Here is a 13264-nt window from a genome sequence, read left to right as displayed (position 1 = left end):
GATATTTGATACGATTTCAATTTTCTTAAATTTACCAAGGCTTGATTTGTGACCCAAGATATGATCTATCCTGGAAATGTTCCATGAGCACTTGAGAAAAATGTGTATTTTGTTGTTTTTTGACGGATTGTCCTATAAATATCAATTAAGTCCATCTTGTTTAATGTATCATTTAAAGCTTGTGTTTCCTTATTTATTTTCATGTTGGATGATCTGTCCATTGGTGAAAGTGGGGTGTTAAAGTCCCCTACTATGGTTGTGTTACTGTCGATTTCCCCTTTTACGGCTGTTAGTATTTGCCTTATGTATTGAGGTGCTCCTATGTTGGGTGCATAAATATTTACAATTGTTATATCTTCTTCTTGGATCGATCCCTTGATCATTATGTAGTGTCCTTCTTTGTCTCTTGTAATAGTCTTTATTTTAAAGTCTATTTTGTCTGATATGAGACTTGCTACTCCAGCTTTCTTCTGATTTCCATTTGCATGGAATATCTTTTTCCATCCCCTCACTTTCAGTCTGTATGTGTCCCTAGGTCTGGAGTGGGTCTCTTGTAGACAGCATATATATGGGTCTTGTTTTTGTATCCATTCAGCCAGTCTGTGTCTTTTGGTGGGAGCATTTCATTCATTTACATTTAAGGTAATTATCGATATGTATGTTCCTATTCCCATTTTCGTAATTGTTTTGGGTTTGTTATTGTAGGTCTTTTCCTTCTCTTGTGTTTCTTGCCTAGAGAAGTTCCTTTAGCCTTTGTTGTAAAGCTGGTTTGGTGGTGCTGAACTCTCTCAGCTTTTGCTTGTCTGTAAATATTTTAATTTCTCCATCAAATCTGAATGAGATCCTTGCTGGGTAGAGTAATCTTGGTTGTAGGTTTTTCTCCTTTATCACTTTAAATATGTCCTGCCACTCCCTTCTGGCTTGCAGAGTTTCTGCTGAAAGATCAGCTGTTAACCTTATGGGGATTCCCTTGTGTGTTATTTGTTGTTTTTCCCTTGGTGCTTTTAATATATTTTCTTTGTATTTAATTTTTGACAGTTTGATTAATATGTGTCTTGGCGTGTTTCTCCTTGGATTTATCCTGTATGGGACCCTCTGTGCTCCCTGGACTTCATTAACTATTTCCTTTCCCATATTAGGGAACTTTTCAACTATAATCTCTTCAAATATTTTCTCAGTCCCTTTCTTTTTCTCTTCTTCTTCTGAGACCCCTATAATTCGAATGTTGGTGCGTTTAATGTTGTCCCAGACGTCTCTAAGACTGTCCTCAGTTCTTTCCATTCTTTTTTCTTTATCCTGCTCTGCAGTAGTTATTTCCACTATTTTATCTTCCAGGTCACTTATCCGTTCTTCTGCCTCAGTTATTCTGCTATTAATCCCTTCTAGAGTATTTTTAATTTCGTTTATTGTGTTGTTCACCATTGTTTGTTTGCTCTTTAGTTATTCTAGGTCTTTGTTAAATGTTTCTTGCATTTTCGCTATTCTATTTCCAAGATTTTGGATCATCTTTTACTATCATTATTCTGAACTCTTTTTCAGGTAGACTGCCTATTTCCTCTTCATTTGTTAAGTCTGGTGGGCTTTTACCTTGCTCCTTCATCTGCTGTATGTTTTTCTGTCTTCTCCTTTTGCTTATCTTACTGTGTTTGGGGTCTCCTTTTCGCAGGACGCAGGTTCGTATTTCCCATTGTTCTTGGTGTCTGTCCACAGCGGCTAAGGTTGGTTCTGTGGGTTGTGTAGGCTTCCTGGTGCAAGGGACTAGTGCCTGTGTTCTGGTGGATGAGGCTGGATCTTGTCTTTCTGGTGGGCACGTCCACGTCTGGTGGTGTGTTCTGGGGTGTCTGTTGCCTTATGATTTTAGGCAGCCTCTCTGCTAATGGATGGGGCTGTGTTCCTGTCTTGCTAGTTGTTTGGCATAGGGTGTCCAGCACTGTAGCTTGCTGGTCGTTGAGTGAAGCTCGGTCTTGATGTTGAAATGGATATCTCTGGGAGATTCTTGTCATTTGATATTACGTGGAGCTGGGAGGTATCTTGTGGACCAGTGTCCTGAAGTTGGCTCTCCCACCTCAGAGGCACAGCGCTGACTCCTGGCTGGAGCACCAAGAGCCTTTCATCCAAATGGCTCAGAATAAAAGGGAGAAGAAATAGAAAGAAAGAAAGAAAGAAAGAGGATAAAATAAAATAAAGTAAGATTAAAAAAAATAAAGTTATTAAAATAAAAAATAATCATTATGGAAAGTATTTTAAAAAGTAAAGAAAAAGAAGAAAAAATGAACAGACGGACAGAATCCAAGGACAAATGGTGAAAGCAAAGCTATACAGACAAAATCTCACACAGAAACATCTCAAAATCTCAAACAAAAAGAGAAAAGGGGAAACAATAATATATCTTGCTGCCAAAGTCCACCTCCTCAGTTTGGGATGATTCGTTGTCTATTCAGGTATTCCACAGATGCAGGGTACCTCAAGTTGATTGTGGAGATTTAATCCACAAGCAATCTGGGTTGTAGGTTTTTCCCTTTCATCACTTTAAATATGGTCCTGCCAGGAGTTTCTGCTGAAAGATCAGCTGTTAACCTTATGGAGATTCCCTTGTATGTTATTTATTGCTTTTCCCTTGCTGCTTTTAATATTTTTTCTTTGTATTTAATTTTTTTTTTTTTGCGGTACGCAGGCCTCTCACTGTGTGGCCTCTCCCGTGTGGAGCACAGGCTCTGGACGCGCAGGCTCAGTGGCCATGGCTCACGGGCCCAGCCGCTCCGCGGCATGTGGGATCTTCCCGGGCCGGGGCACGAACCCATGTCCCCTGCATTGGCAGGCAGATTCTCAACCACTGCGCCACCAGGGAAGCCCTGTATTTAATTTTTGATAGTTTGATTAATATGTGTCTTGGTGTGTTTGTCCTTGGATTTATCCTTTATGGGACTCTGCACTTCCTGGACTTGATTGACCATTTCCTCTCCCATGTTAGGGAAGTTTTCAACTATAATGTCTTCAAATATTTTCTCAGTCCCTTTCTTTTTGTCTTCTTCTTCTGGGACCCCTATAATTGGAATGTTGGTGCATTTAATGTTGTCCCAGAGGTCTCTGAGACTGTCCTCAGTTCTTTTCATTCTTTTTTCTTTATTCTGCTCTGCAGTAGTTATTTCCACTATTTTATCTTCCAGGTCACTTATCCGTTCTTCTGCCTCAGTTATTCTGCTATTGATCCCTTCTAGAGTATTTTTAGTTTCATTTATTGTGTTGTTCATCATTACTTGTTTGCTCCTTAGTTCTTCTAGGTCCTTGTTAAACGTTTCTTGTATTTTCTCCATTCTATTTCCAAGATTTTGGAACATCTTTACTATCATTATTCTGAACTCTTTTTTAGGTAGATTGCCTATTTCCTCTTCATATGTTTGGCCTGGTGGGTTTTTACCTTGCTCCTTCATCTGCTGCATTTTTCTCTGTCTTCTCATTTTGTTTAACTTACTGTGTTTGTGGTCTCCTTTTCGCAGGCTGCCAGTTCGTAGTTCCCGTTATTTTTGGTGTCTGCCCCCCAGTGGGTGAGGTTGGTTCAGTGGCTTGTGTAGGCTTCCTGGTGGAGGGGACTGGTGCCTGTGGTCTGGTGGTGGGGCTGGATCTTGTCCTTCTAGTGGGTAGGGCTGTGTCTGGTGGAATACCTGTATATCTTTTTTTCTTTTCCTTTGTGCTTGTCTAGTTTCACTTGAAGTGCACCCCACTCTTCAGACCAGAGTTCCTAGTGTGAAATGGCTGCGCCCAACACCTCAGCTTGGCAGGCCGTGTGCCTGAGCGCTATGCTCCACGTGGGCAGCTCTCTCTTTCTCTCTCTCTCTGTCTCTCTCTCTCTCTGTCTCTCTCTTACTCTCACTCTCTTTCTCTCTTTTTCTGTGTCAATTGTGTAGTCTGTCAGAGTCTTATCCCCCTGGGAAGCCTCACCAGCAGCTCTGCCCAGCCCTTTTTATTCCCTTTGTGCTTATTCTGTTTTTACTTGCTCATAGGGTACTGCATGCAGAGGCCTCGAACCCAGCACTTCAGACCAGAGTTCCTCGTGGAAATCGGGACACCACGACAGCTCAACTCAAGATGGTGGCGGCGACTTATTAGCATCTTGAATGATGACTTTGAAAACTCCCGAATGTGCTCACACTAATTTACTTGAGCCTATTCACACAGCTGCAGTTAGTGATTTCTGATACATAAACTTAAACAAATGCAATTACATACTTCTTTGGACCATGAAAACTGGAGCTACAGGTTATATTATGCATAGTAGCAGTAGTCATTTTATGCATTTCTCTTCCTTGAAATAATGTGAATATACTGAAGTGTGGTTTTATGTTCCCATCGTGCTTTGCAGGATAGGACCCTTCAGATGGCACTGAGAAAAACAGTCAGCTCTGCATTATCTTTGAAATCTTCCAGGCCAGGCCTTACACAGTATTGCCTCACTGAGCACAACCACATGGTAGTCCAAATGTGACAGAATTCATTAAAAATGAAAGGCATGCAGTCCAGGCTGCCTGTCTGTATTTCCTCACCAGAGACTGAGGGCTAGGGGAGGGCCAAGGCCGTGAAACAATGTAAAGGAAATCGGCCAGAACATCAAGATATTCTAGCCAGCATCTATTGTATCCTATAGTAAATTGTTAAATCGATGTCGCCTACATGGCTGTCAAAGGTTATTAGAATGAAAAGTCCCAACAACTGTACAAAACTACATCGCTTATTCAAAATCACTTAAGAAGAACTAAAAAGAAAATATGTTTGTAACTATGGCGAGCTACTGAAGTGTCCATATAGCCGAACCATTTGTTTATAGAAAATAAAAATGAGTACATGTATTTTACCTTGGTTTTTGCATTGACATTTGCTCCCTGCTTCAGAAGAAAGTTGACCATTTTCACGTTTCCATAGTGACAGGCCACAATTAAAGGAGTGTAACCAAGCTATAAATAATAATAAACAAATAAATTACTACTCTAGTAGTTAATACTCAAGGGGAGAGGGGGGCATGGAGGGAAGCAAGTACAGGAAGAAAAGTGCAAGTCATCCTGACTAGCTGAAGTAATGAGGGAGAGAGGGTAAACCTAAGTCTGCAAAGTTGGAATCTTTTTGTAAAGATTCCAAATATCTGCTATCCATTTGCACTTGCTTTCAGCAAAAATGGAGAACCATTATAGATTTGTGAGCAGGAGAGTCATAACTAATTCAGAATGGGCTTTGAGGAGGGGGAACTTGGACTTGTGGTGACTTGAATGGGGGCTACTGGGAATAATCCAAGGCAGAACCTGTCAAATATTACAGTGACTCGCTTTACCTTTGTGTGAGCATCCTTGTCAGCCCCATGCTTGGTGAGAATATCAGCAACATTCACTTTATCTTCCTGGGCTGCAAGGTGTAAGGATGTGAGTCCACTCTATAGAGAGAAGGGAAGCAAAGGGGGTACAATTGAAGAAGAAAATACATTGTATCATCTATAATACTATGTCTTGAAAAATCCTGAAAGGTTCACAGCCTCTCTCTAGAAACTGCATTTTCTGATATCTAAGACAAACCCTCCAAGTTAATATGACTTTCCATCTAAGACATACTCTCTAAGTTACTCAACACTTCCTTCAAATTACATTTTCTATACTGTGTACTTATATTATGATGTGAGCCTTTAAAATAACTCAGCTAGTAAGCTTCCAAACAACATTTATTTCAAACCCATCTGTGCCTCCTGTTGAATCAATTTATTTCCTTAAATAATGGACCAACCGGTTACTACTTCTACATTATAACCACAGCAATAATTTATATTTTCATCAATAAAACATCACATCAATGAAAAAGATGTCCAGAGTTACAGGAAATGAGTTCAGAATAATTTTCTCCAGCATCCAAAGATAGTACATTATTTTGGGGGTTCCTCTAAGTGCTAAATAGTGACCCCATCATTTATATATTGCCCCATAAATTTGGCCAGTTTTATGTAAATGTCCTGGCACACATACATCAAATAATTATTTTAATTATTTGAATATGCAATTAAAGTACAGTTAAGAATTAATAAAAGATGAAAGAATAGAGAAAGGAGGAGGGAAAAGTGGTTTATTCAGTCAATGCCACAGTCTGGCAGCGTCACTACATATGCAAGTATCTCCCATCAAGCAAAATTGAAATTTAAAGAGTATCTTTAAAACCTAAGTCATTTGTATGTTTAACTAGTGTTTTTTGAGTACCTTTCACATATCAGGAAGTGTTCTAGGCACTCGAATATATCAGTGAATAAAAGCTTCTGCCCTTTTAGAGCTTATATTCCAGCTGACAGTATATTCATGCCGTATGTTTCTCTCCTGCTATATTGTTCAAATACCTAGTATATTTATCCTCTACCTGTACATCCTGCATCTGTATACTGAGGTATCTTACTTGTTCTGAATTGGCACCCCCTCTCCCCCAATTCACACCCAATTAAAGTTGACCATCCCATGGCTTTGCAGGCCTGCTTTACTTCTATAAACTGACAAGTTCTCTGACCTTTAAAAAATCGAAGTGATATTTACAGAGAAAGAAAAAGTTCTCCAACTAGAGAAAGGGCTTTATATTTAAGAGTCCAAGGCTTTTTGATTCTTAGAGTGCTGGCTGAGCTCAGCTTTTGTTTTTCCTTTTTTTTTTTTTTGGCTGTGCCGTGCAGCTTGTGGGATCTTAGTTCTCCAATGAGGGATCGAACCCAGGCCCTTGGCAGTGAAAGCGCTGAGTCCTAACCACTGGACCACCAAGGAATTCTGGAGCTCAACTTTGAGTTTCATAAACCATGAGAATGAGGTGGAATATGCACTCTTTTGCATTAAAATGTTATCACTTCTAAACAAATAGTATACAGTCCTAAAGTATAAACAGTATGAATATTAGGATAAAACAGAAGATTATTCTTCATGTTGTTTTTCTCCATATTAAAATAGCAAACATAAAAATATTTCTCCTTTGAGATCATTGGTCTTTTAAAAATGTTATTGAAGTGATCATCAAATATCTCCAAGGCATCTTTAATGGCCTTTCAAATATATGTGCTGTTTTCTACATGACTTTGCAGAATGGATTTTCTACAATATAAGATTGCAAACTAACAACCAGTATGAAAATCCTCTATAGTTTATTATGGTAAAATTGCATACCTAAATCAAATTATGTAAACCTTCCTAATAAATTAAGAAAATAGAAGATGCTGAAGGAGTTCTTTTCAAAAAAAGTAATTTATTTCCTAAGATGTACCGGTGGACTTTACAGTTGGTTTTATTATTACATGGTGATTGGATAAGGAATGTAATATCATTTCTATGTTACAGTTCTTACTGAGAAATAATCATTTAGAGAATATGAAATTACTGATTTTAGCTGGTCTTAAGTAGAAAAAGAATATATATAATTTACAAAAACAGGAGAATTTATTATCAGCTTTGCTTATTACCTGAGATACTTTCACGGTTGCATTATCTTATAATTTATTTCATATATAACTTATTAATTATTATAATGTATAATTATAAATAATACCAACCAAAAGCCAGGGTCATATTTTTATATATTATATTGTTATTCAGATATATCTTAACATATTTACTAACATTTTACTCTAGTAGCAAATATCAGTACATCATGCCTTTGTTTTTAAGACACCACCCAATGTTGAAATCATTGTTATAAAGATAACATAAATACTTTGTGATTCAAATTGAATATTTTTCTCCATTGCTGCGTGGAGAAAATATTCAAAAATACTCATTAAATATTTGCTGATTGACTGCTAAAATTCTCTCAAAGGAAGTAATATGTTTAGAAGAATACTATCAGGGAGAACATAGTGAACTGATTCCAGATATGTATCTATAATTTTTATGAATTAAAAATTACACCATCAGAAGCACTGTGTGATCAGTTTCATGAAATGTCTAGAATTTCCATTCTACTCAAAATTTTGCCTGATTTGTTTATGGATTTCTTGTGTTTATTTTTTAATGAAGATTTGTTTTTAATGGACAATAAACACTTACATGACTCATTTGTATACTGATGTTAAATGAAATATTCTACTATTGGTTTCATGGTGAGACTATCCCCAGTGGGGTAAAAGACCACCTAAGAGGCATGATTTTAACGACCACAAGGAAATCCATGCCCGGGACTTTAATGACTGTCTGACACACTGAATTTCACCATAAGGCTTCATCATGTTCATTCTTGTTAAAATGCAAATATCTTTTGGAGGGCTAACCGTGTAATTAGTTTCACCATGCTTTAAAAAAGGGTCTCAGAGGCCTTTCGATAGAGAAGAGAAAAGTGCGTAAGGGCAAGGGATGTACTGGAACACTTCTGAGTGATAAAGACACAGAATAGGGCTCTAGAGGCATTCAAGACAGCCTGTCTTTTTCACAGCTCTTTCTAAAGGACATAAGCTACACGACCCATTTACAAATGTTATTAAGACCAACTTACAACTGAGTCTCCAAAAGTACTAATTAATTCAACAGTGAGATGTGGAAAACATCTTATTTGTATATTTTTGGAAAATCCTAAGAAACTTAATTTTCTCTAAACCCACACCACGTGTTACAAAAAATATTAGGAGATCTAACTGATGAGCTAACTTATAAATACAGGCTCCAATTTTTTGTTTCTCAGCAGCTGGCTCCAATAGAAGTATATATAGATATAAATATATAGATATAGATACAGATATAGATAGATATAGATAAGATAGATAGGGGTATAGCTATATATGGAGAGAGGCTGACATGTACTTGTAAAAATCTAAATATTTGAATAATCTCTTTTTCTGATATGTCCCTAACTATTACTCTATTAGAGCTAATATGCTGTCCACAAAGGCTATTCTCTGGACAGGTGCTTTATCTGACCACCTCCACAACAACCAGCCAAGCTAGGCTCAACTGAAGCTGGCTCAGAAATCTTTATTTTACTGAGTTCCCTGCTCCCAACCAACAGGTGCCTCGGAAGCTCAGCCCAGCTGAAAATGACTTAGGTCATGGGCACAGACCAGCAGCTTAGAAGCAATTGCTTGGGCCGGAACCCAGACGAAACTGCCACCTCTCTCCCTCTCTGGAATTTGGAATTAGGACCAGCAGGTACCATGGCAATCTGGACTGACTGCTTGAATTGCAGCGATGCTGACTATTGGCAGCTATAGGGTAGCCTCTTTGGTCACATACACAGAGACGCACAGGAAGCAGATCCACAGAGAGAGGCAAATGAAACTGACTTGTCGGGAAAAGTCAAGATACAAACATGCAGCCCTACAGGCAGAGTCTGTGAGCCTCACTCCTGCTTCCCTGTGATCTTCCGGTCCCTCATGAGGCTTGACTCCTTTGCTACACTTGAATTCTATGAGATATTTTTGTTTCTCTTTCAAACCTGCCCCCTTTTTGTTCCAAATTATCTTAGATTGGTTTCTATTTACATTCATTCAGAAGACTCTTCACTAAAGCAAGAGGCAAAACCGGAATACCTTGGTTGACATGTGGATATTTGCTCCCTTATCCAGAAGCAAGGTGACCATATCTGTGTGCCCCTCTTGCGAGGCCAGATGGAGTGGAGTGACTCCTTGCTTTGTCACAATGTTCGTCTCTGCTCCATAGTTCAGGAGTGTGGAAGCTATCTGCATTTGATTCTTCTTGGCAGCAATATGTAAAGGAGTATAGCCATTCTAAAAAAGTAAAGATAAAACACATGTAATTTGTAAGCTTATCAACTGCCGTGATATATGTCTGAAGGAAATAAGAATCTCTAATCAACAGAAAAGTTCAAAGTGCGTTTATACTAAATCCAAATTCTTGCCCATCATAAGTTTCCATCCAACAACACCCAAATCTTTGCAACCCATGTCACAAGGCACCCCATTCTACTTACATGTAAGACAGATATAGACACAAATGCCCCAAAGCTTAAAATCTCCCCCTCATAATGCTGCCCCTGAAGAGCAATAAGCCAGATTCCTCTTTTGTATGACCGTCCTTTAAATACCTGGTGATGGTTTTCGTATCTCCCTTTAGTCTTCAGTTTTCCAGGCTAAATTTCCCATTCCTTCAACTATTCCTGACAGAAGCCCCATTTCTAGAGCTCTCTCCATTAAGGATGACCTGCTCTGGACTGATTCTAGTTTGTCGATATAGCTCTTGAATTGTGTTGCCTGGAACTGAATACTACATTTCACACATGGTTTTAATAGAAGAGAGTAAAATGGATGTCTATGGTCTTGTTATAACATTCCTACTAATGTGCTTCGGGTTGGGTTGTACTTTTTACTCATTCAACAGCTATTTAGTAGGTACCTAGCGTGTGCTGGTCAGTGTGCTAGGTGTGGGGATATAGAGGTGGACAAGACCTGATCCCTGTCCTAAAGGGACTGCATTCTGGCGAAAAAGATATTAATAAAATAGGCTTCTATTAATCCTATTAGGTTAATTAATTAATTAATCCTATTAGGCGGTCAGTTAAAATCCTGGATCCCCCCCTTCATCTCTACAAACTGCTCAAAAGTAGCAATAAGAGGCTACTAGTTTTATGTGGGAGTTTGTGGAGAGGACCAGAGGAACTCATACTTCGTTTACAACAGCCAAACTTTAAACCCCATACTTAGTTAAAAGAACAAACAAACAAAACCCTGGAACAAGTGTAAGTCTGGAACCTGTATTGTTTCCTTTCCTTTTCTTTATCAAGTCAGGTAGAATTTTCCATGAAAAATGCGTGATAGAAATGAAAAACAGTGGCTTTGCCACTGACTGTGGCATGCTGAAGGGAAAGACTGCATATTGATCAAGGGCTTTTTTTGAAACTCTAAGAATTTTAGGTCATGGGAATTCCTGAAGTCTAACTGCAAAGGGTACCAAAAAAATACAAAGGAGTTTTGAGAACTTAAATGCCCTTATGTGTTGTCATGAAACCTTGATCTTCAAATGTCCCTACATTATCTATCTACTCTGTCTTCGTTTCTCCAAGCCAAAATAAGCATCTTTCAGTTCAGATGAATATTTCCCTCTAAGCTGCTCAAGAAATTCAGCAGCTCTTCTTGGAAGTCCTTTCATAGGTCCTTGATGTTCCACGTCCTCTAGAACATTGCACTTGGACCGTGGGCTCTGTTGAATAAAAGGGCACATAGATTTTTGTGGAACCTATAAGTTTAAACACTTTTTTGGCTACCGTGGGCTTTCTTCAGCCCCAACTCCCCCTATTTCTGCAGCACAGGCTTTACCAAGGCTAAGCAAAGAATCAGTAAACCTACCAAGTTTAGGTAAAGTCAGAGACCTACGTGGACAAGGACAGGGAGGTTTTAACATAACAACATAAGAGATCATCAAAGAGAGTGTCAAATTTTTAATAATATAAGAGGTCTGACTGACCAGCAGATACTCAACCTGCAAGTCTGAAGAACCCTCCTAACTCCACGTAGAGTCAAAGTTTTTGGAACCAAATAACAACAGCAAAACCCGATGAAGACTAAGAAAAGATTCCGGATTTTGGTAAGAAAGAAGCAAAGAGGTTCTAGGGTCCAAGGGACCATGTGTGTTGAGAGATGGGGTGGGGAACTGTAGTGAATAGAGTGTCAAAAGTGGAGTTAGGGGTGGGGTCCAACCAACTGGCAGCCTCTCGGAGCGGCCCCTGAGCTACAGGACTCATGCTGATTGACAGGCGAGGTCAGATGAGTGGAAGATACTAGAGGAGCCTCCTGAAGCCCCCCTGCTGTGGACCCTAGAGTAGAGGATGCTCTCCCTAGTGTTCTGGACTTTGCTCACGTGTGCCAAAGAGTAAGGACCACACTCTATAGAGGCTGGAGATCATGGGTACATGTGTCTCTTTAGAAGAACCATACACGTTATTTTATAAGTTAGGTCTTCTCTCCCTGGTACATTGAGAGCCCATTGTGGGAGGAGAACACGTGTTTTATAGTTTTACTACAATCCCTTCTTTATACATATGTGTTGTATTTGGTGTTGATAAAGTCATATCTTTGTTCAAAATGGTCAGCCTAGAAAGTTAATGAAAGCAATACTGGCATGTTAAATGAGCATTTTTTTTTATTCCATTGGAATAGTCGCTCAGTCTTCATTCTTCCTTCAAATCTATTGAGAACCCACATAATACTGAATGAGACACCTCAGAGATATGCAAATATGAATATAACATGATTAATGTCCTCAAGTAGTTTATAATCTAGTAGGAAGAAAGACATAAAACAAATGCATGATTGATGAGATTACAGAGAAAGGGTTATAAAGAAATAAGAATGGTATGTACAATAAAAAAATTTGTCCTGCTCTTTTGACAGTTTAAATATTTTATTATAAGCCGTATATTTGTAGCAATAAAATATGTGTATGTGTGTATATATATATACATATATAGATCTATATATAGGTATGGGTACAAAATTATACATATATAATAGTTTATTATATATAATTTGTTTATATACAAAATATACTTTCACATAGAGCATTCTATTTTATTATATATGTATAATGTGTATAATTTAAATAGACATGTGAGCATATATGTACATAGTTATATAATAGAAGTGGAATAATTCTCCTCTACTGCTTTGGGATGCAGTAGACCCAGTGGTTAAGAGTGCTGCCTCTAAAGTCAGATTGTCTGAGGTCAAATCCTAGCTCTGTCAATTAGTAGTCATGTGACTTTGGACGTACAAAGTAACCTATTTAAATCTCACTTCCTCATCTATAGAATAGAAATCATTATAATACCAATCTCATGGGATTATTATGAGATTAAATGAGATATTACATGTAAAATGCTAGGCACAGTGTTTGGCATGTAAGTGGTAACAGTTGTTGCTTTATTATGTCATCTAACATAGCATGAATATTTTCCCACCACAAGAAATATTTTTCTTTTTAAATAAACTATGACATCTTCTCAATATATATTTACTGAATGAATAAATGAAAGATACAGTGATGACTTTATCTGTTATATGACATTTATGTATATTTTCAGTGTAGTACAGAGGCAGCTCAAATGGTGGGAAACACTCTGTCCAAAGGTTTAAGTCTTAGTTGGAGCTATTTTATGAGTTGGTGCTACACATACCCCCAAAATGCATTTCTAGCCTAGGAACTTGGAAGGATGTATGCTATAGTTAACACGAATGAAACATGTAAAGAACAAAGAGTCTTTCATATAGAGCACAGTGAAAAATTTGAAGTCAGAAGGAATGAGTGAATAAAAGGGTAGGTGTATCACG

The 13264-nt window shown here is 38.2% G+C and overlaps 1 protein-coding gene across 2 annotated transcripts in view; it reads right to left on the bottom strand.

The window, feature by feature from the left end:
• ANK2 (ankyrin 2) overlaps nt 1-13264 on the bottom strand; it is a 240546-nt gene that overhangs the window by 99743 nt on the left and 127539 nt on the right. For both annotated transcript variants that reach the window (XM_065877734.1, XM_065877735.1), the window contains 3 exons: nt 9512-9709; nt 5321-5419; nt 4851-4949 (listed from right to left, as the gene is read on the bottom strand). In XM_065877734.1, the coding sequence (XP_065733806.1) occupies nt 4851-4949; nt 5321-5419; nt 9512-9709 (396 nt within the window). The remainder of the gene's footprint in view (nt 1-4850; nt 4950-5320; nt 5420-9511; nt 9710-13264) is intronic.

Source organism: Phocoena phocoena, chromosome 5 (genome assembly GCF_963924675.1).
Source record: "Phocoena phocoena chromosome 5, mPhoPho1.1, whole genome shotgun sequence".
Taxonomy (NCBI): domain Eukaryota; kingdom Metazoa; phylum Chordata; class Mammalia; order Artiodactyla; family Phocoenidae; genus Phocoena; species Phocoena phocoena.
This window is presented reverse-complemented; position numbering and strand designations above follow the sequence as displayed.